This window comes from Thermobia domestica, chromosome 9, assembly GCF_964235325.1.
Source record: "Thermobia domestica chromosome 9, izTheDome1.hap1.1, whole genome shotgun sequence".
Classification (NCBI taxonomy): domain Eukaryota; kingdom Metazoa; phylum Arthropoda; class Insecta; order Zygentoma; family Lepismatidae; genus Thermobia; species Thermobia domestica.
Window position 1 is genome coordinate 175,184,158 of NC_137462.1, and position 23,151 is coordinate 175,207,308.

The window sequence follows — 23,151 nt, forward strand, 5'->3', positions numbered from 1 at the left end:
TTTAACATTTTCCTCAGTTTCAGAAAATTTATTAATCGCCTTATAAATACTTATATTCTTTAAATGAGTTACGTATGAAAACAAATCCCTTTCAAGTTCCTGTAAAGTATCTGGAACTCGAACCCCGTAAATATCTCTTACGAGACGTGGATCTGCACCGCTCAATATAATTTCTTTCACATGAACCTCATTTAAGATACCATGCAGTATTATGTAACTATCTTTTACTTTTTCTACAAAGTGAATGGGATCTTGACCTACAGATTGTATCGTTTCAACATAATTACGCGATACAATTCTTCTTCCTAAGGAAGAACTTAAATTTTTAAAAACTTTATGAGCAAGCATCAACCAATTATCACATTGTCTCATATATTCTAAGATCTTAGTACGCAAAATCCCTTTACTTTTATTTAAGGCAGCTATTACTATTGATTCATAAGGATAAACATTACCCTTATTTAAACCCTGTACTTCCAATAGAAATTCAAACAAAAGCAAGTCATCGCTCCCGTCACAATAACTGATTTCTTGACTTAAATTACAAAAGGAATTATTAGCAACACCTATCGTAATTTTCTCTAAATTAGTACAAAAAGGTCTAAATACATTTCCTACGTTTTGATTATACGTAACATATTGTTCATTCAATTTTGGAAGTCTTAAATCCTGAAAACAATGTAGTTCATTTCTTTGCGGTAATTCCTTGTATTCGTCAAAGAATTCAGCTGGTTCTCTATCGCAATGCAAAGTACTAAACATCTGATTTTCACGTTCATGTAAGTCGAGTCTGTTTATATCAATATCAGGAGTAACTGACCTTGCGCACCTGTCAACTTGTGGTTCACGTTGTCTCCCTGATAACAAGTTAGGTTCGTTGAAGCAAAAAGCGCCTCTAGGCATAATAAATGATTCACCTACCTCGTTTTCCGGCTCATGTCCTTGCCTTTCCGAACAACTATCCACTGACCTTCTGAAGATTCCTGCGTCTCCATTTGAAAAATGATTTAATACTAACTGTGGAACACGTTCCACATGCCTTTCACTATTAGCCATTATAACTTCACTAATTATTATTATTAACCACACACTTTATATAATCACTTTTCTTTCTTCCACACAATCCAACCAGGTAATCACAGCCATTTACACACAGTTCACAGTCGTAGTAGCTCTCCTCTTCTCCCCACTCCATTCAGTCAGACAGCACGAACCAATGACCAACTTATACGTAACTTCCAAGGTGTAGCAAACTCCAACTGAAAGTTTTATGCCTAGTATTTCCTTGCCTTTTTTTTTTTTTTCTGACGAAAAATCTTGTTCACTATTCTTCCACCAAGCACAGTTTAGACACTCCCAATTTATTTCCATTTATAATTATCCGAATTGGAAATTGATCTTTTGTAATGAGGCATTGGAAATTGATCTTTTGTGCCGACGTCTTGTTAATAAAGTAGACGCCGTTGGTGCAGGGTATAAAACCCACACAAATTATTAATAAAACTTTTCATTACAATGGAATATGGGAAAGTGCATTTGAAAATACAAAAAGCGTGGTGAAGATAGCGATTTTAAACTTTTAATGTTTTTTCCACACAAAATATCACTAAATCCATTAGAACATAAATACGTAGAATTATTATATTCGAATTCACACTTGATTATTAAATAAATGTAGTAACACATATACAGTAAATTCTCGTTATATAATCCACCGATGAATGACGTCAAATACTGATAAATGTTCCTTCGAGTCTCTAGTAGTGATATTTATTACTACAGAATAAAAGTTATTTATGTAGACGCTTATGGAATAATTAAATAAAGCTGCACAGGCACTGATATAAATACTTAGTCCATCAAACATCGCCATATAAATTGCAAAGTTAATTCGTAGATAATTGTTAACACCAAAATTGCTCATACAAGTATTCAACTTTAACACCTATTCAACTCCATTTGAATATGTTAGTCACTTTCTAGAAAAATATAACATATACTTATCCAGGCTATATCGGAATATCAGAAATTCACTAAAATTCAACACGTAATATAACAAAGTCTCGGAACTTTCCATGTTTTGCACCATTTACGACTACTATTTGAGAACATGTGCTCTCGTCGTTGCAATCAATTTCCAATGACCACAAGGTGGTCAGTTAACTACCTCTAGAACTATTAGTTCCAATTTTAGCCACTCATCAGAAATGGCGCTAGTTTTGAAATGATTTTTTTTTTTTATTTATAATCTTACAACATGCTACAAGTTTGACATGAATATAATCAATGCTTCTCCTTTAGCCTAGCCGGCATAACTGTGGGACGTAAAACTGAAACTGAAATAATCAATGCTTAAAGTAAAATTCAGCGTAATGTAACTATGCAAAAGAAAGGCGGGAATAAGCTTTATAACATAGTGATAACAAAGTTAACAAATACGCGTCAAGAAGTTCTTTCTAAACTGTAAAACATATCAATACATAACTCTTTCATTTTTAACAGTTGAAACCGTAATCTTTGATATACGTCTATATAGTGTTTGGTATGCCAAAGTTCAAGTAAATACTTGTAATCATATGTCAATTTAGTCCCTTAAATAGTTAAAACATACTAGATTGTTTTCTCCTATTTATTTCAGGTTTTTGGAGAAGTGGATTTTTCAAGGAATTCTCAAAGACTATTACGGAGAATTCTTCGTACAAGCAAATCCCGAATACTCTTCGTGTTCAAATAGACGTTTTTGGACTAAAGGATTTAACATGGATCCTCGTGTGCCAGGATTTCTAAAAGGTCTAGAAAATGTAATTTTTCAGTGTGGAAAATCGGTTAATCTTCTAAAGTTCTGCTGTCCTCAGGTAATTCTGTTTGTATTTATATGTATTAAAAGTTCATTTAATATCAGGTGATTTTTTTAAAGTAGCGTGGATTACTATATACAGGCCCGTATTTAGGTAAGTGCTATTCTGTGCTCGAACACAGGGCGGCAGAATTTAGGGGGCGGCAAAATTTTGGAATTATTTTAAGATTCACAATAAAGTAATACTTGAAACTAACAACTCGCAGAGTCCGGAGCAAGAGCGAGAAAATATGTTAATGTGTTTATTTCGCTCTAATTACAGTAGTTACTATTTAGCGTAAAACAGCGTGAACTCAACACTAATATCTGTCGTTTGGTTTCAGCACATTTGCGGTACAATTAGAAAACCAGTTTTTCTGGTACATTTGCGGTAGTGTTCAAAACTTTTCCTTAAACAGTGGGACATTTGCGGTACACACCGTGGAGAATGTGTGTATTTTCTCACGATAGATGATAAGACATACTTCCTTTAGATGCTTTCAGATGACATCACAGAGGAAGGAAAAATGGTTAAATTTTGCACTGCGAAGAGAAGACAGTGTGCAACTGAGAAGGCAGTGTACGACATTTTTTTTTTTTTTTTTTTTTAATGGACGTAACATTCAAGTGTTGTAGTTGGCAGTTTGCCCAATTATAGACAACACAAGCAGACACCGGAAGTAACTTGAAGAAAGCAAACATTGTCCCTTTGATCTTCGGTCTCTTACCAGCAAGAGATAGTAAGACGTATAAGAGATTTTTCAGTTTGCTGAAGGCTGATATTAATGATCGGAATCCAAAATTAATCAAATTGGATTACGATCAAGCTGCTATAACATCTCTAAGAACACTGTTCTCGGAAACGCACATTAGTGGGTGTAATTTCCACTTTAATCAGTGTAAGGTTCAGAAATTAGGACTCTCGAATGACTGTAAATCAGTTCCAGAGGTGAGGCTCTCCTCAGAATGTATTCTGCTCTAACATTTCTCCTTGTAGATGATGTCGATGTTTGGTAGCTTTCCATTATGGAAGATGCACCACAACACGAAAGACTTGAGAGGTTTTTAGATTATTTTGTAGAACTGTAGTTAAACACTCCCAGTGTTGACATCTCCATGTGCAACTGCTTGAATCAAGAGCACAGAACGAATAATGTTGTTAAACAGTGAAAGCACAGACTCAAATCATTAGGTAAGTCAATTAGTAATGTGTACTGTTTGGTGAAGTATCTAAAAACGTGAGGCTGTGTACAACGATTACCTATATAAATGCAAAACTTGAAACATTGAAGGCAAACGTAGACGACGTCAATACATAAGATAGACAGAAGAATAGAAAACGTATTAACTGAATATGTAGCCTCGAAAGATGTCAAGAATTTCTTGAGGAAAATGGCACACGTTCAAAAATTGGACTAATTTTTGTTTGTTATAGAAGAGAAGCTACCTGCTAATGTATTAACTGAACTCTATTATAAATCACAAAAATAAATTACTAATTCGTTGAAAGTTGATTTTGACTTTGTTTTTTTATACTTATTCCGAGGTAGATCTGACCAAACGTCCCTAAATATGCTCGTAACAAAGGACAACTGTTGTGACAAGTATATTCTGAAGAAAGATTTTTAATCTGCTTTTAGTATGCAAAAGGCCCAAGTCCCCTAAAAGTTATGTCATTCCTCCCTAGAATAACTTGCTAGCTACACCAATGTGATAAAACTTGACCTTTTCGAAGCAATTGATACTGTGTGTCTGTCCTCCATCTAAACACCGAGAATATCCTCTCTCAGCTTGAAGAAGTTATTTTGAATAGTACCGCAAATATCGATATCGTAAATGTTGCGCTTTCCTGTAGTTTTCGATTACTTTAAAAATCTCGCCCCCCTCCCTGAGGAGTGGAGTATGACCTTGAAGAATTGAATTGGATTAAAACTGCCACTATTCATCTTAGCGACCCCAAAAGCTATGAATTCATCTCTAATGTTGGTCGTTTTCGGGAGGGGGCGGCAAATTATTTAGAGCACAGGGGCGCACAATATATAAATACGGGCCTGACTATATATATATATATATATATATATATATATATAATCTCTAACATGTTTCTGCGGTTCCAGTTTTATGTTAACTCACGTACTATTGTCTGAACATGTATATACATTGACCAGCCAGAACATTATAACCACCTACTTAATATATGGTATTCCAGCGTCATGATGTGGCGATCCCATTGCCCAGTTCTTCAGAACTGCAATAGCCACTGGTTCTCCAGGTTGGGAGTTCGTCGCCCTTGTAAAACCCGTGCCGGGGGTAATTGCCTAGATCAGTCACTAATATCTCGCAGGAAAATGATCGATACTGTACAGTATGATGCCTCGAATGAAGCCGGCCAGATTTTCTATTGTGACTTGACAAAGATTTATCGACTCTGATTTGGTTTATGGGCCGGATTTCCATTTTGTAAGTATTTTAATGTGGCAATGATTCTTGGATCTAATTTAGGTTTTCGTGGTGTCTTGTGACGGCGGAGTGAAGCTTATTGGCGCCGGCTGTTACTAGATAGAGTGATGCCGCGAGAGGGAAAACTAGGAATGCGGCATGTTGGATCTCCAAAGATGCTTGGGCTCTACCGTGAGCCGGTGAGATGATGGTCTTAAGTGTACCCATCAGTCGAAGATAGAAGTGACACTGGCTTCTTGCACATTAGGCCTAGAGTCATCGCTCAGCTCCCTGACAAGGGACATGGTAGGTAGTAACTGCCTGCCTCGTTGGTCCTCCAGAACGATGGCGCAGAAATGAAGAAGTATTATTTTCACAATAGCACAGCATCAAACTTGCTTAATAGACAAGAGATACAAATAATAAATTCGAGAAAGCGAACGAGGGAAAGATCGTGGAACACGTCCCATGATATTTGGTTTTTTAAGATGCAAAGGAAGAAACTCTTGATAGTATTGTCACAGACGCTCATAAAGGTCATTATTAAACTTTTATCCGTAATTATACTTTTAATTCAATATTCTTTTTAAAAAATCAACAAACAGCAAAAGGAAATAATAAATATTTCAAAACTAAATTGTACTTAATTAATAATATTTTATCTGTAAAACTGCTAAGTAATTCGGTCTTTAAAATCGTTGCCAAGCATTGAAGTCAGCTAGCTTTCGCAAGTCAACATGTAAGATCATGCATTGTCAAATATGATTTAAAAAGTAAAATTCAAAAGTATAGAACTCTACATATTTCTCCACGAATACAAAAACCTCGCTTCTAATCGAGTATCAAAACTACTGGATTTTTCCAAAGTCGTAGTAGTTGCATCAAAAACCAATTTTTTTAAAAAATCTCGTTACTAATATATACTATATCACTCATCAAAACTACATCAATAAACTAAAAATTTATATAACTGTTTCGTATTTGTCAGTATCTAGTCATAAATCAGTGCTTGAGAAATTTCAAATAAATACTACTAAAGTTACATACATTAAAACATTCCCCACAAATTCTATTCTTTCATTTCAATAATAATAATAATAATAATAATAATAATAAAACTATAATACCTCTTGCATACATCCTATTCCATCTAAATCATAAATAACTCATAACATAACCGCAGTATGAATAAACTTTCAACTTTTATTCTATTGAACATTTGCAACATATTGCCAGTGGAACTTTTCCACTGGAATATATCCGCAAACTTAGAAGTGAAACTCTTCTTATACAAACTGCAAATGACAAACAATCTAAGTTATTGCTCAAATGCAGGGGCCCAATACAACTTGAAACACATCATCAACTGAACATCAGCAAAGGTTGACTTTAAAGTTTGTCGTAAGCCGAGATCAAGGATGAATTGTTGGCACAGTTGTTGACATTAAGCGAATCTACATTTGCAAGAGTGACGAGCTACAATCGACAGATTCCTATATTATTATGTTTGTATCCCAGACCTATCTGCCATTCTTACTGTAGTATATTGTCACTTAAAGGTGAGCCCATACATTCCTCTCTCTTTGCAGTGGTGTTTTAAATGCGAGCATCTTGATCACTCATCTACGTCATGCAATGCCTCTGCCATCTCTAGTAATTGTTCTGACTCAGCACATAGTCCAATACTGTACGGCCGCACCTAAAAATGCCAATTGTAAATTACCACATCCAACTTGGTGTGACATTCAAGGACGAAAAAGTAATCCATGAACGTATGATTACTGAAAAATTTCTGTCGCTGAAGCCAAGCGCCACATCAAACCGGTGCATACTTTTGCTTCCACTCTTTCATTTGTTGTGAAATTAACTCGTTCGCAAGGAACACAGATTGTTGATATCAGCACTCAGAGAGATGATTTTCCTGTTGCACCATTAGTGAACACTACAAGGATCTACCGATATCCATTGCTACACAAACCACCACTACTTTGGAGAATTTCCCGAGGATCCTGGTCAGCGGTTCTTAAGGGAACAATTCTTGAAAAGTACACCATCTTCTATGTCAAAACGACCTAAAAGTCCACATCGGATCTTTCAGTTGAACTATCTGTTAAATCTCAGCCTGTTGCTCCCAGCATCTCTACTGTGAATCAGAAACTTGCTTATCAGCAGTCTTTGAGTTCTCCTGATAAGAAGAAACAGAAACACTCAGTCCAACATAGATGCGTCTAAGATGGAAGACATAGTGGAGGACAATCTTGGTAATTTCCTTCTTTTTAAATGTACAAAGAAAAAGGGGAAACATATTAAATCTTAAGTCGTTCTTAATCCATCCCATATTAGCTCTTCTATAATAGAATAGCTGTTCCATTAATTTCCAAGAATCGAAACACCTGTCATTCAGCCTCTAATCTTCTGTTTCCAAGAAACTCACCTTATTGCTAATCGCTTTTCTGTTGTTTCCAGCTACACTGTTTACGGTTATGACAACGACACGATGGTCGTGTGGCTGGCGGAGTATCAGTTGGAATACAGGACAAATATCATTACACTTCCTTATAGGTTCTAGCTGTTCGTGTTTTCTTTGGACAGCGGATCACTTTCTGGCACACCTACATCACATGCCCTGAAGTTTTTTTCATCGCCTATCTAGATGACATATCGCCATTTCCTACATCCAGTTATAAGACTTCAACTCTTGCCATGCACTGTAAGGTCCCCCCAGTACCGAGCCTGAAGGTCGAGAATTTGGAACTTTTCTTGGTACTTCACACCTTATCTTATTAAACGATGGCAGTACAACACATTTTACCACTGCTAAGGAACATATTCACATCTGGATCTTTCTGTCTGCAGCTCACGGCTTGCAGTAATCTTAACTAGTGTATGTGGTATGGCGTGTCTAACATGATTTGTGTGGCAGTGATAACTTTCCAAATATTCTCACTGGGCTACCTGCTTTACAGTTTACTCATTTACCTCCTTACAATCTCACCATGTAGACTGGGGGCAGTTTTCTGGCAGCTTTGACTTTTTACAATACCCCCAGCTTTCTATTGATGAATACCTTGACAATTTCCCCCAGCTTTCTATTGATGAACACCTAGGCCTTTCGCGCCGATGTTGTCTCTGCTGCTAATTCTCTATTCCATTATAAGACGAGGCTTCTCGAAAGTGTACTGTTCCGTGGTGGTCGGAAGAAAAATATCAAGCTTTTCTTGCTCGACACCGAAAGTGTTGTGTCGCTTTAATGTTACTCCTACTATAGATAATTTGGCACAGTTTCGTCGCCTTCGTACCAGAACACGCTGCTTGATTAAACAAGGGGAACGATGTAGGTGGTGCGAGTATGTCTCCAGTTTAATTGCAGATAAGTCAATCAGAGCTGTGGTCTAAACTTCGTCGTCTTTAGGTCTATTCCACTTTGTCGACATTTCTGCACTCCTTGTGCAAGACGAACTGATCACTGACCTGAAGCTGATTGCCAGTAAATTGGGCAGTATTTTGCTGCAGTTTCTGGTTCGACTATTATTCACCTGATTTCTTACAAGTTAAAGCACAAGCAGAATGTAGACTCATACAGTTTACCTCACCAAATAGTGAAGATTACAACTTGCAGCTGGATTTACCACTGCTCTTACTAGCACTAAAGACACTGCATTTGGACCAGACGCACTACATTACACTATGCTTCGCAGTCTTCCTGTCGTTGGCAAACAACATCTTTTAGACCACTGTAATTGTATCTGGATTAAAAGATTTTCCTGCTGCCTTGCGTGCAGCTTATATTTTTCCGTCCTAAAACCTGTGAAATTGGCTACATCCAGCTTTAGTTATAGGCCAGTTGCCTAACCTAAGTTGCTTATGCAAGTTATTGGAGGAAACGATCAATTCACGTTTAGTGTGGTATTTGGAACCTTGCTTTCCAATCACCAATGTGGTTTCCGGAACTTCCGTTCCACTGTTTATGATCTTGTTCGTTTTGAGGTACAAAACACTAATGGCTCAGTGAAGAATAGTATGGGACCATAATGAGATTAGTCTTTTTTCAAAAGGAAGTTGCAAAGTAGATCCATGTAAAAACGTCACAAACTTCAGGTGTAAATTACCTTTCATGTGCAATAGTTAAACGATAAGTTGCCAGATTTAAAACTGGCCACTTCAGTGTTAAATTTAAAAATCCGACTGGAAGGCTTGCTCCTGTATCTATGCCTGAAAGTGTTAAAACCACCTTATGACGGGTTTATCGAGAACTACCCGGTACCAATCAAAAGTATTGATACATGGTTTAAACATATCACACGAGAAGGTTGACACCATTATGCACATAGTCTTTGATATTAAAAAGATTGCATCAAAGTGAATCGAACAAACATCGAAATGTGTGGGGACTTATTTGGCTGCTTTTGGTAGAGTTTGAAAGGAGCGAGTTAGATTCGCGGAATGACTGATAACTCGTGATGAGACATAGATCTATTCTTAAAATCCTCTGGCCAAGAAACAACTTAAGGAATGGCAACAGAATTGTTCCCCAAGCCGAAAAAATCAGCTTAGAAACAAATGGCAGCAATAAGAAGGGAGTTCGACTTGTAGACTACCTCCAACAAGGTTGAACCCAATGCAACTTACTACTGTACTGTATTTGCAGAGTTGAGAAGAAACGTCGGGAAAAGCTCTTCAACGTTGCCTTTTCACACACTACAGGTTAAAGAGCAGCGAAATTGACTTCAGATTTTACAGTGTAGCCTTATCCTCCCTGTTCATTGACCTGGCATCCTCCGATTACCGTCTCTTCCCCAATCTCAAAAAGCACCTGAAGAGACAGCATTTTAGGAGTGTTCAGAAGGCAAATGCTGCAAGTGAGTAGCTATATCAGCAATCGAAGGAAATTTATTTGCAGGAACTTTCAGAACCTGCAGGACAAGTGTCAAGTGCATTGACTTACAGGAGTAATAATGTAAAATGATGTGATGATTTCAGCTTCCTTGTTCATCTCCCTAAAGCTAAATCTCAGTCTTTATCAGCGACTCCTCGTTAAGTATTTATCGCCTAAACATTTCAACGTGAACGCAGATAACAAAAAATTGGTCATATTAATTTTTTTCTTCTTCTTCTTGACAGGATCCTTTGTGTTTGACTCTCTTGAACAGTTACCCCAAAGTAACTTGCTGTCTTAGAAACTCTGATCTCCAGAATGTTATTGATGAATGTGAAGAATACGTTGCACAAGTTTCTCGACATTGTGGGTCAGATGTGGCAGTGGCCGAAATCATCCGAAGAAGCAAGGAACAAGATAAGAATTTCTATAAGACAATTCAAGAAATTCAGCAAAAGAGACTGAAGAAAATTCAAAGTAAGTCCTTCCTTGTTTAATACATAATACAGTTTTCTTTATAGGCGCCGGGGGGATTAAGAATTTTTGAAGATTAGAACAGTGGAATGAAATTTTAGATAGTAAATTGATTTTGTGACTCAGGGAAAGAGAAAAAGAGTAATATTATTTGATACAGTGTAAAAAAATCTAAACTTGGGGGAGGGTGATATTGAAGAGGGATGAAATTTGGGAGGACACATAACAGGGTTCACATTGACTTTGAAAGTCAAAGAAGGTCATGAAAAATCAGGAAAATTAGAGAGTTAGGAAAATGCTTCAAAATGTGTCGAGCGTCGGGGAAATTGTTATTTCACAGAAGAATTAGAGAAAATGCAATCACATTTCACAAAAATATTTAGGGAATTCCTGTGATTCAAATGATGATAACAAGCATTGAAGTTGCGCACAGAAGACATACAATATATACCAAAGAATCAATGCAGATTCAGAAGAAGGTAAAATGTTGTAAAAAGATAATTGCAGACCATATTGTATTTACTTTCTTTGTAGACTATATTGTGTTTATTTGTTTGTTTGAGTATATTCAGAATGTCAGGATATTACGTTAGTGTGTAATTATTATTTTGTTGTATCCCAGATACAGAAAGTTTCACTCATAAATATTTAAAGTGAGAAAGTAAGCTTATAAAATTGCTGCTTTTAAAAACATGAAAAAAGGCTGTTAGAATGGTGGAGACCAGTTAAAGAATCGTTTTTTTCCTAAACCTAACAGTAAGTGACAATATTCGCGGTGTCATGGGTCAGGAAAAATGTATTTACTTATGCTCAGTTGTACGAACTGAGGATTAAGATGGGATATGATAATCTGTTGATTATCTTTGGATAATAACGTTACATCGTTGCATCATCAGTTAGTAAAGAACCAGGCCCGTGCTGGCCCACCGGGACACCGGGACGTGTCCCGGTGCGCCCTCCGAAACATCACAGTATAAATTACGTTTTTAGTAATAATTTCTTACAGTTTTATTGGTAAAGAACCCGTGAAAGGTGCATTGCGCCCTTTACATTAGGCGCCCTTGCGAGTCCACATAAAAGATGAACGATTTTATTTACTTTTCTGTATACCACAGTTCTGTACAATAAATACATACAGTTACTATTGGTAAAGAACCAGTGAAAGGTGCAGTGCGCCTTTTACATAAGGCGCCCTACGAAACACCACATTATAGATAAGTGGTTTTAGTTATCCTGTGTACCAGCTTTATATAATAAATTCAAATAGTGATTGTTAATAAACAAGCTGTGAAGAATACAAGGCGTCCTTTACATGTGATGCATTGCGAAATATCACATTTTTAAAAATTTTATTCTTCTGTATTTCAGTTTTGTATTATAAATTTATACAGTTGCTGTTGGCAGAGAACAGGTAAAGAGTACAAAAATATTATAAAGTTATGTAGCTATAAAACGAAACAACGCGATACATCAAGAGTAGTTCGGATAGTCAAACGTACGATGCATTCATGAAATACTACACTGACACTAGTCCCTAATTCACGATTTTTACGGCATCGAAGGTTTCACAGTCTTAATATGCATCCGTATATCCGAGCATATTGATTGTTCCTGTGTGTTTTAAAACAGTGTTCGGATAATCAATACCTATTGTAATTCTGAAATATAGCTACTTATATATTAATTTCGGTAAAATGTGGTCTTCCTGTCACCACGGCATGGCCCGTCCTCAGGTGATCGAGGAGAAGGCCTCTGGGATATAGAGGTTAGCTGAGAATATACTGAATAAGCAGTTGCGGACAGACAAGGGGTGATCCTCTAGCTTGGGGATTTGGTGTGGGGCTAACAACTCATCCTGTAAAAAAAGGCTTGTTCAGATATATTCACAGAATCTTCGGATCAGAACTGATAACTTGGCACGAACTCAGCAAAGTAAAATCGACATGAGAGTTGGAACATGGAAGATAAGAAGTCTCTATAGGACAGGCGCGTTAAAATATGTAACGAATGATTTTAGAAATAGATGGACTTAGTGGGATTCAGGAAGTTAGATGAGAAGCAAATGGAGAAGTCAAGTTGTGAAATTTTACGTTCTTTTACGGGAAACGAATTAAAAATTACCAACTAGGATCAGGGCTTTTTGTTCACAAACGAATACGTAATATCAGAAATTACATGGGTTGAATTTGTTAATTATAGATTTTCCTTTCCTTCTCTTAAGGGTCGGTGGTGTAATATTATTGTTTTAAATGTACCGTACATACCCAACAGAAAATAAGGATGCCAATAAAAAAAGTTTTTACGAAAGAATAGAACGAGTATTTGATCATCTCCTGCAATACCATACGAAAATTCTGTTAGGCGGTTTCAATTCGAAGGTAGAACGAGAGGGTATTTTCAAACCGATTATAGGGAATAAATGTCTGCATAAGGAAGGTCGTGACAAGGCGTTAGACTCTTGAACTTTGCAACATCCAGAAACCTTATCGTGATAATTAAAAATTCCCACATCGCGACGTTCATAAATATACTTGGACCTCACCAGACGGAAAAACACATCATCAAATCGATCTACGTTTTAGTAGATAGAAGAAAACAGTCTAGCACAACTGATGCTTGGTCGTTCAGAAGAGTTGATTATGATAATAAGAGAGACTATCGTTGTATAAAGGAAATATTCAGTATCTGAAAACGGAGCGGTTTAATTTAAAGAAGTTAGAGGAGAGTCAGGTGGAGCGGATCCAGATTGATTTGTCGCATAGATTCTCGGTTTTAGAAGGTTTGGAGTGCAGTAGTATTCAGGATACTGGGTTGAAATTAGAGAAAACATTAAGATTTCAGCAAAAGAAATATTGGGACACGCAGAAATACGTAGGAACAAACCATGGTTCAACCAGGAATGCACTAAAGTAGCAGAGAAGAGAAAACAGAAGAAACAGCGTTGGCTACAAAATCCGAACGAAATAACTACATAAAATTTCACTATCATCTGGCGGAAAACTGCCAAAATCTTTAGAACGAAGAAACGCGATTTTTAAAAGCTAAAATTAATTAACTTGAAGTTAATAGTAAAAAATAAAAACATTCCTGACATGTATAAATGCATCAACGGACTTAAGAAAGGCTATCAATTTCGTGCTTATATATTAAAGAAAGCTAAAGGAACAGTTCTCACTGATCAGAATAGCATCTTAAATAGATGGAAAGATTTCTTTGACGATTTGCTTAGCACATAGCCAAAGATTAATGTGCGTGGAGAAAGTGAAATGCACACAGCATAACCGAATATTCCAGAACATAACCAGACATAAATAGAAATCGCTATTAAAAAATTAAAGAAACACACATCTCCGGGTGTAGACGAAATTCTGGTTGACTTAATTTTAGCTGAAGGAGGGGGGAATTGTAAAGCAAGAAACACAAACTCATTTTCCTTATCTGGAACAAGGAGGAATTATCACAAGAGTGAAAAAAATCAATCATTGTTCCAGTTCAGAAGAAAAGCAACAAAACTGATTTAATAATTATTAAAATATATTAATAATATTATTTTCCTACATATTTTCTGTCAACATCCAATAAATTTTCTTACACATTCTATTAGCAAGATTGACTCCATACACAGATGAAATTATTGGAGATTATCAGAGCGGATGTAGGTAAAATCGATCAACTATCGACCAGATATTTACTATTCAACTAATACTTGAAAAGAAATGGGAATACAATATTCTGGCACATCAATTATTGACTTTAGACTAGGGTAGGAGGGAAACATTGTACAACATGCTTACAGAATTTGCAAAACAGAAAAAGGTAGATTAATTGAGATATGTTTAAATGAATCCCAAAGTAAGGTTCGAGTAGAGAAATTCTTGTTCACGAGCTTTCACGTTGAGAATGGCCTGAAAGAAGGAGATGCGTATTCGCCATTATTATTTAACTTTGTTCTGGAAAACACTTAAAAAACAGACAGGAATCAGGTCCTAGAGCTGATTTGTATTTACCAGGTTATGGCATATGCTTATGATGTAAATTTAATAGGGTATGATAGAACAATAGAAAGGAATGCAGAAATCTTACTTATCGCTTGCAGAGATATGGGCTTAAAAGTAAATGCAGAGAAAACTAAATGAATGGAAGATTGTCGGGATCGTAATACTGCGTTTTATGGATTCCAAATAATATTTTCTTTCGACAAAGTGGATACTTTTAAATATCTAGAATCATTATTAACAGACCAAAACCATAATCACAAAAAATTTGATGGCAACTGAAAGCAGGAATTTCGTGTTATTATTTAGTTAAAAATCTTTTGTTGTCGCGAATTCTGTTGAAGAATTTGTAGCTTAAAATATAAATCGATAATCATTCCTGTTGTGCTGTATGGTTGCGAAAAATTGTCACTGACTCTGAGGAAAAATCGCAGACTGATAGTATTTGAAAAAAGTTTCTTAAACCAATATTCGAACTCCAAGAGGAACGTTAGTGGGGAATGGCGGAAACTCCATAACAATTAACTGCATAATTTTATACCGTTTACAAAAACATTGTTAGGGTCACCAAATCTAGGAGGCACAAATTAGCTATTTACGTTAATACTAAAACAAATTTGGTGGTGGTTTTTATATAGAAAGGCTTCCATACTTTCTTTCAAAGTAATATATATATATATATATATATATATATATATATATATATTCCCGTTTGTATGAGCGCCCTTTTAGTAGACTTGTCCACCGCCCTCATTAGTATCCCAGCACGGCCCTGTAAAGAACGGATTAATTTATCCAGGAATAATCGGCAGTTACACAAAACTATGACCTTCACGACAAGACGTCATGCAATATAATACGTTTGATTGGCTAAAAAGTGCGTGTAACAACTGAAAACTGATTCGCGTAGCGTGCGGAACTCTTGTTACCAGATATGGAAAGAAAGCGAGCGAAAAACTTTTTTTTTGGGGGGGGAGGGGGGCAAACATATCCTAACGCTAGTGGACAAATCTAGACATTATATATATATATGAGTGCTCACTGAATTGCAACAACCCCTTCACACAAGAAAGTCTGGACAGCAGCCAAACTGATTATATGACCACCCCGACTGGTAGTATCGCAGAGAAGGAACACCTCGAGAATACATGTTGACAAACAGCACACTGTTATAACAGGTGGTCAGGATTTATCGGCATTCCAATAGGGCATTATTGTGGGTACTCGATCAATAGGTCGCGTCACTAACCTAGACGGCGATACTTAATCGGATGAGCTTGTTCCTGTGTAGTGAAGGTGTACAAGTAGTGGGAAGAAAATGGGGTAACGGTCTCCAAGGGACGGAACTGCAGGGGCGTACGGAAGTTCAAAACTTGGGGCGAGCGTCGCGTCAAACAGCTCGTGACAGTCAAATGAATCATCAGTGTCCAGGAATTACGTGACCAATACAATGGTGCATGCACAACACCCATATCCTACACAACTATACGGCGTACACCGGCACGCATGAAGTTCCACAGCAGACGACCCAATCATCACCTGCTCCTTACGATTCGTCACCGCCGACTTCGTCGCGCTTGGGCACAAGATCACACTAATTGGACCGTGGATGATTGGAAAAGGGTGTGTTGGTCCGATAAATCACGGTTTGTGCTACTCCTCTCGGACGGACGTGCCATGTGTGGCGTCAACAGCACGAATCTATGGAACCCTCGTGCATGGTGCGTAATGTACAGGCAGGTGAAGGTGGCTGTATAGTTTGGGAATGCTTCTGTTGGCATGGACTGGAACCGTTGGTGTGCATGGACCACAGTGAGACATCCGTTGTGTACTGCAGGTGTTACAGGATCAGGTACACCCTACAATGCAACACTTCTACCCACACGAAGACGGCATTTTCCAGGACGACAATGCACGATGCCACCAAGGCAGAACTGTACTTGCTTGTTTCGGAGAAAGACCCATTTTATAAGGAGCTAGTGTCTTACCTTTAGCTTAAGTATCTAAGTAAATACTAGAGTAATAAAAAAGTGGAAAAAATAACTAAACTTAACCCGTTTGGAACCAACTTATTTTTTTCTGATTTCTTTCACTTTAAGAAATTAATTTAGTTTATTATTGTGTAAGTATCACGAAAATATAACATTTTGATTTTTCCTGTTCATCAGATGTGACTTATGCGCTGTTCTATAATTAGGACGCTGGTTCTTTCTGATGTACTAGAGAGGACATATTTTTAACTAATTGCATTCCATTGTTTTAGTGAAGCAATTCAAATTTTTACCGCTAAGTGCCTCAAGGCATTGAGTGATCACGGCCGGTCTATCGAAGCATGAAGTCTTCTGATTTATATATATATATATATATATATATATATATATATATATATATATATATATATATATATATATATATATATATATATATATATATATAATGTGTGTATGTTTGTTTGTTTGTGTTTTCAATTAGAGTTTATTTACGAAAATTATACTTAATACGATATATGGCACACAACTAAACAGAACGTACTAATACCAGTGTTTAGAACACTCAACAGTTACGTTTGAAGCACAGATAATTGCTATTTTGTAATTTCGATCTACCTGTACTAGTTTGTTACCGTGTTTGACTTTGATTTAAGTTTATTTTTCTTTGCCTTCGTGGTATTTCACAAAACACTTTTAAACATAATATGACATTACAATTTTCAAAGTACAATAATGGTTTTCAATTGCATTCATTATCATGGCATCTTTACGTCTTCCTTTCCGTAATGAAGTAACCCCTTCCAGCGATGCGTACATCATTGAATACATTTGAACAATGACCACCAAGTTCGATATATTTGACAGAAATGTTGCTCCTAAATGTCAGAAGATCCTTATTGGACTGAGTTGGTTTCGTAAACATAATCATGAGTTTACGATCATCATGTTAATAATTCGTGTAAATATCACTCAATACATTTCTTGCCTCTTATATCAATTCTAATTTTTTAATGTAGCAAATCGAGATGGTCGACACCTCCCATGTGGTTATTGTAGGATGTTATAACGTGAAGATGCTCAATTCTAATATGTTTATGATGTAGTCTGCTCCACCTCTTTGCTCACGAAACAGGATGTACGCTTTCAAAAATTGTGCCAATGACAACACGTCGATTGTCATGCCATTTGGTAATAAGAACTTACCTCCTAGTCGAATCTGTATTCATGTGAACTCCATGCATATTTACTTAATTCTTTAGAATCAGTCAATGGATACTGAGAGACACGATTGCTCTGCAGAGTACCGGTTGCTCTGAATCCCAATTCACGAAGATGTATTAGCAGATTTCTACTTGCGAAGAAATTCTCAAAATATAGCACATGACTTTTCGGATCATCTTCGATATCTGGAATATTGAGAACAACTCTGGAATCTAAGAAACATTTTCTCTATCATTATGTATATTGTCACTGGCACTCTCCTTTTATATTCATATAATTTTCATAGCAGAAATCAATTTTTTTTTAACAAGTTCTATAACGGCACAACAGAAAATGATGATCGTTCTTTATCTCCACACCATAACGAACTGTGTCCCGGACTATAGCTATATTGCGTTGTGTCACTGTTGAAAATGCAATAGAATATCTCTGTAGGTGATTTGTTTACAACATTTCTCTTTCAGTTCGCTCAAGTTTGTCAGTTTGTACAGGAACTTGGGGAACCTTTGTGTATGATGAGTCCATTTTTCTACAAATTTGAACATTATTATAGAGCAGTTTTCTTTTTCTTCCACTTATTTCTCTACTGGTAGCTATACTAAAGCTTAGATATAAATTGCATTCAATTGAGAAAAGCAAAAAAAAAAAAATGATGATTTCAAGTGTTGAACAATGAATGATAAGCGTAAGAACGCGAAAGAATCAAAGGGGTTGGTCTAGCTATACATTCGCTTTTATTACTTTGTAATATATTGCTTTGAACCACTAATTTTTATTTATAGGTCCTACTTATATGACACTAATGTTTCAATATCTATAGCTCTGAAAGTTATAACAAAACTAAAATAACTTTCCTACAGTCTGATTGTCGAATACCTATTGCTACGTAACATATAAACCAAATGCATTGTTTGCATTTAAAAAAAAAAAAAAGTTTCCCGTACCATACCCAAATAAAGTAACTTACACAGGTAAATTTAAGCGTTCGTCTTTTACAGAGGGAAAGAAAAAAAAATGTATGAAAAAATTACAGTGGATTAGGACAGGTCTCCAATTGCTTCCTGTAATTAGCGGAACTCGAAAATTTTATTCTTTTTTGTTATAAAAAATAAAATATCAAGTGTCCTAAAAATAGAACCTGGTTCCAAATGGGTTAAAACTAAAATACCCGACTTTAAAAACGCACTAAATAGGAGAAAATAAAATCTTTTTAAAAATATGAAATAAATTAAAAAGCACTTAAACGATGAAAATAATTCATTACTATTTTCTATATAAAAAATGAAATCGTAGCTAGCTAACCGAGTTAAAGCTTCATAAAGCTTCTGTCGAAATAATTTATATTAGGCATTAATTTGGTTCAGGTTGGCACGACTTCATTTTTTTTTTTTTTTTTTTTTTTAATGGATAGTAGTAATGAATTATTTTCTGCTTTTAAGCTCTTTATTATTATTTTCTGCATTTTAGCGGTTTTATTATTTTATTTCTAGTGCTCTTCTGAAATATGTTCTTTTTTTTTTTTTTTTTTAATTTTATCTTTGAATTTCTGACTACATGAATGTTGTTGCAAAATCTAAACGGAAAATTAACATGATGATAGAATACTTGGAGGAAAATATATGGAATGAAAATAAACATTAGAAAGACAGTTGCAGGAGTGGTTGAGAGTAAAGCCTTCTGTATCAAATAAAGAAGTGGGAAGGAAAGAGATTGGACAGATAACTAGTTCTCGATACTAGGGAAGACATGTACGAATGTGAAATAAAGTAAGGATTAGAATAACGAAGGAAGATTGTAAAAGAAAAAGGTATATTTCGATAGTCTTGGGATAAAGAATTTAGAAAATACTTCCCGTTAGTTTAGTGGCTAGCGCGTGTGCCTGTAGTGTACGTGGTGTCGGATTCGATTCCCATTGGGAGAATACAAAAAATGTAATTTCATACTCTTTCACTTTCATTAATAATCCGTCTCCTTAGCCTAGAGGGAACGTTAAACAAAAGAAAGAAAAATTTGGAAGACACTCATATAATTTATTGTGTAGAGCGTAATACAGTAGTGGGTAAGAACATGACAGTACATAGAAACTATGAAAAACGATTAGGTACTTTTGAAATGTGTCTGTGTGAGGGAAATGGAGAAAATTACTTGGGTGGTACGAAACTGAGAAAATGCTAGTATTACTAGGAGAAAAAAAAATCAATATTAGATATAATTTAAAAGAGGAAAGGAGCTTGCTTGGGATATAATTTCAGAAGCAATTATATGTTGAAACTTAATAGATGGCATGATAGAACAAGAAACGGGGAATGGAAGGAGTAGGCTACAACTGATGAATGTATTAAAATCGAGAATTGTTACGTCAAAACGAAAGAGATTAGTGGAGACTGTAATACATGGAAGTTACTTAATGTGTGATGATCTGTCAATGAGGCAATTACTATTATTAATATTATGATATCTACGAATAACCAAATTATTAGTATTCCCTTGTGTGCTTTTTTTATGTACTCATTCCTAGTGCTTTGATCTAGAGAACTTAATTGAAAATGTGAAGTAAAACACTAGATTTTACCTATCTTTACTACTAATCTTGTTTGTGAAAACTTCAATATCAGGAACATAAACTAGGTTAGTAATAGAAAGTAAATTTAAAATGTGTTCGTTGCGTATGATTTTAAAGTAGTTTATTATTTCAACTAAAATTGTTTTTCTATTTTGTATTCCATAGTAATGTTCTGTAAGCAAGTGGAGATAGTTTCCATCAGAAATCAAATCAGATTGATGTATCATTGACGTGTACTGATTTGTTTCTATTTCTGTCGTGATTTGTGCGTTGTTCACTCATTACTAATATGTACGAAATGTGCAAAACGTTTATCCCAAACTTTCTCTTATGTTAATTTGTAGTGGAGAAAGAGTCTTTCCGACATTCGTTGCTGGAACAAAAGCAGACTCGGTTAGCAGAATTAAAAGAGCAAATGGAGTTACATGCAGCTCGCAAGAGTGAGCAGAAAAAGAAGGAATTGGAAGAGCATCAGCGGGTGATGCAGGAAATTCAGGAGATGGAAGAACGCGAAGAAAAGCTAAAGGAAGTAGAGCGGTAAGTCGAAGAATGAGGTTTTATTTTGTGTTCAAAATAATTATATAACTTCACTATTAACTTCAATAATGCAATATCTTGGGTAATGGAGAAACGATCCTTTCAGTATGTGTTAATCATCTTCTGTAGAGCATGGTTCCACAGTTAAATTCCACAGAGCATTATTCTGGGGAATGCTTGAATTATCTCAGTAACAGAATTGTGGGTTGCCAGGGGTGATGTGGCCAAAGTTTCTCTCAGGAAACGACGTTATCTGCGCTCGGGATACTTTCATCACGCCGAAATTTGTGCGTTCTGACCAATCTGCTATCGATGAGGATCCTGGGAAGTCTATGCCGGCTGCAGGTTGACGAGGACATCATTCGATGTGCGGTTCATGAGAACCTTATGCGATGCGGAGAGGACAGTTCTTGTCTGAGAAAGTACGACTGACCAGAGCCAAGCGCCTCCTGAACAAGCTGAAATATCCGTTGGCGCCCGGAATGTTTTTTCTTTCTTCCATAAGAGGAACTTTCTCTAGGACCATAAATTGAATAGCAAAAATTATCTGTAGCTGTGTAAAAGCAACGAGAAGGTTCCGACCGTCATGCACACCAACTTCCTATCCTTAGTGATGGCTCTGGGGAGTCATGAGTAGTGAAGGCGACGTGATGCCTCCACATTTCTTTCGTCAAGATGCTAAAGTCAACGCCATGCTTAAACATTTTGTGAAATCTTGGATTACTGCTATTCCGCGTGGGAGAGCGTATGTTTTTCAACAGGCTCCGCTTCAGCCCATACTACCCAAAAATGGCTGACCGTCAATTCTCTTGACCATATAACTCCTAATATGTAACTTCTAATCTCTTACTCCCCAGATGTTAAACCAATGGCCTAGTGTGTATAGGGCGTTGTTGAGAGGGACTCCAATAAGCATAGACGAAACACCATTGCGGTCCTCAGGGCAGTTGTTGTGGATACGTGGCAAATATTCCCAAGACTTATCTCATTACTGCTTGCACATGGTTTCAACAGCGTGTAGAGAATGTTATTGCGATTGACTGGGTTTCATTGAACGATGTGGTCCATTGTGGATGTGATCAGCTGTACAACACGTTAAAAGATAAATGCTCTCTCTCCAGTGTTTGTTCCTTATTGTGTATGGACATAACTTTTCGGATCTGTGCCTGTGCTCCGTTGTTCCACTCAACTTCACACAAACATAAAAGTTACAGTAATTGCTGAGGTTTTTTAACTCGCCAATATCTCGACGTTCCACTGGCAATCTTAGCTTTGCTCAAGTTGGACTTTGTCTCGCTGTTTGGCCGTACCAATTCAGTTATCTAAAAATAATTCTAAAATGCATTGAGATTTCAGCATCGACCAAAACTACGGCGTGGAAACGAAAACAAAATATGAAAAGCTTTAGATTGTGTTTGGAATATGTTGTGAACTTAGAATTAGATATATTTTAAACAAAAGTATTGTGGAATACTTTCTTCGGTAATTTCATTTCACAACAGGAATGAACTTGGAGAGAGTGTAAAAAACATTAAATGGATGTTAGTTTGATTCTCAATTTTAGTAAACTTCCAAACTTGTTATGTATAAGTGTTGAAGTCTTAAGAACGACTTTGTCCTCCGTCTGTCGACAGGTATCAAAGCAAAAACTGTAAGAGATGTTGAGAAGCTGTTTTCTGCAATCAATTCAGCGTCCCAACAATTAGTTCCTTCTTCTCCATTAACCTCTATTCAAACCGAGAGTGGTTCAAATTCCTGTTTAAACGTTTATCGCCATAGAACGAAAATGATAACAGAAAGCGAGAAGCAGTTTTTTTGCAAACGATTCAGCGTCTCAAGGCAACATACCATAATTATCCAAAACACACTACCAAAACCGGTAGTGGTTCAAATTTACTATTTCGGTTTCAATACTGATTTCCGTAGAGCAAAAAAGGTAAGAGATGTCGGTAGTTTCTTGCAATCGATTCATTTCCCATGAATAAGTTTCATCTCCTGCATTAACTCTCTATTTAAACTAGGAATGGTTCAAATTAACCATTTCCGGTTTTAACATTTATCTCTATAGAACAAAAATTGTACTAAAACCGACAAACAGCTTCCTGCAATTAGTTCAGGGTCTCAAGAGCATATCAGGGTCTCAGGAGCATATCATCAACCCTCAAAATCGAAAGTGGTTGAAATTTGCTACGCCATGTTTTAATACTGGTTTATGTAGA

General features: G+C 36.2%; 1 protein-coding gene across 4 annotated transcripts in view; it reads left to right on the forward strand.

Annotated features, from left to right (window-relative positions):
- The window catches only part of Grip163 (gamma-tubulin complex component 6), a 97,967-nt gene that overhangs the window by 40,490 nt on the left and 34,326 nt on the right, over positions 1-23,151 (forward strand). For all 4 annotated transcript variants that reach the window (XM_081725484.1, XM_081725481.1, XM_081725480.1 and 1 more), the window contains exons 8-10: positions 2,639-2,855; positions 10,397-10,628; positions 20,740-20,932. In XM_081725484.1, the coding sequence (XP_081581610.1) occupies positions 2,639-2,855; positions 10,397-10,628; positions 20,740-20,932 (642 nt within the window). The remainder of the gene's footprint in view (positions 1-2,638; positions 2,856-10,396; positions 10,629-20,739; positions 20,933-23,151) is intronic.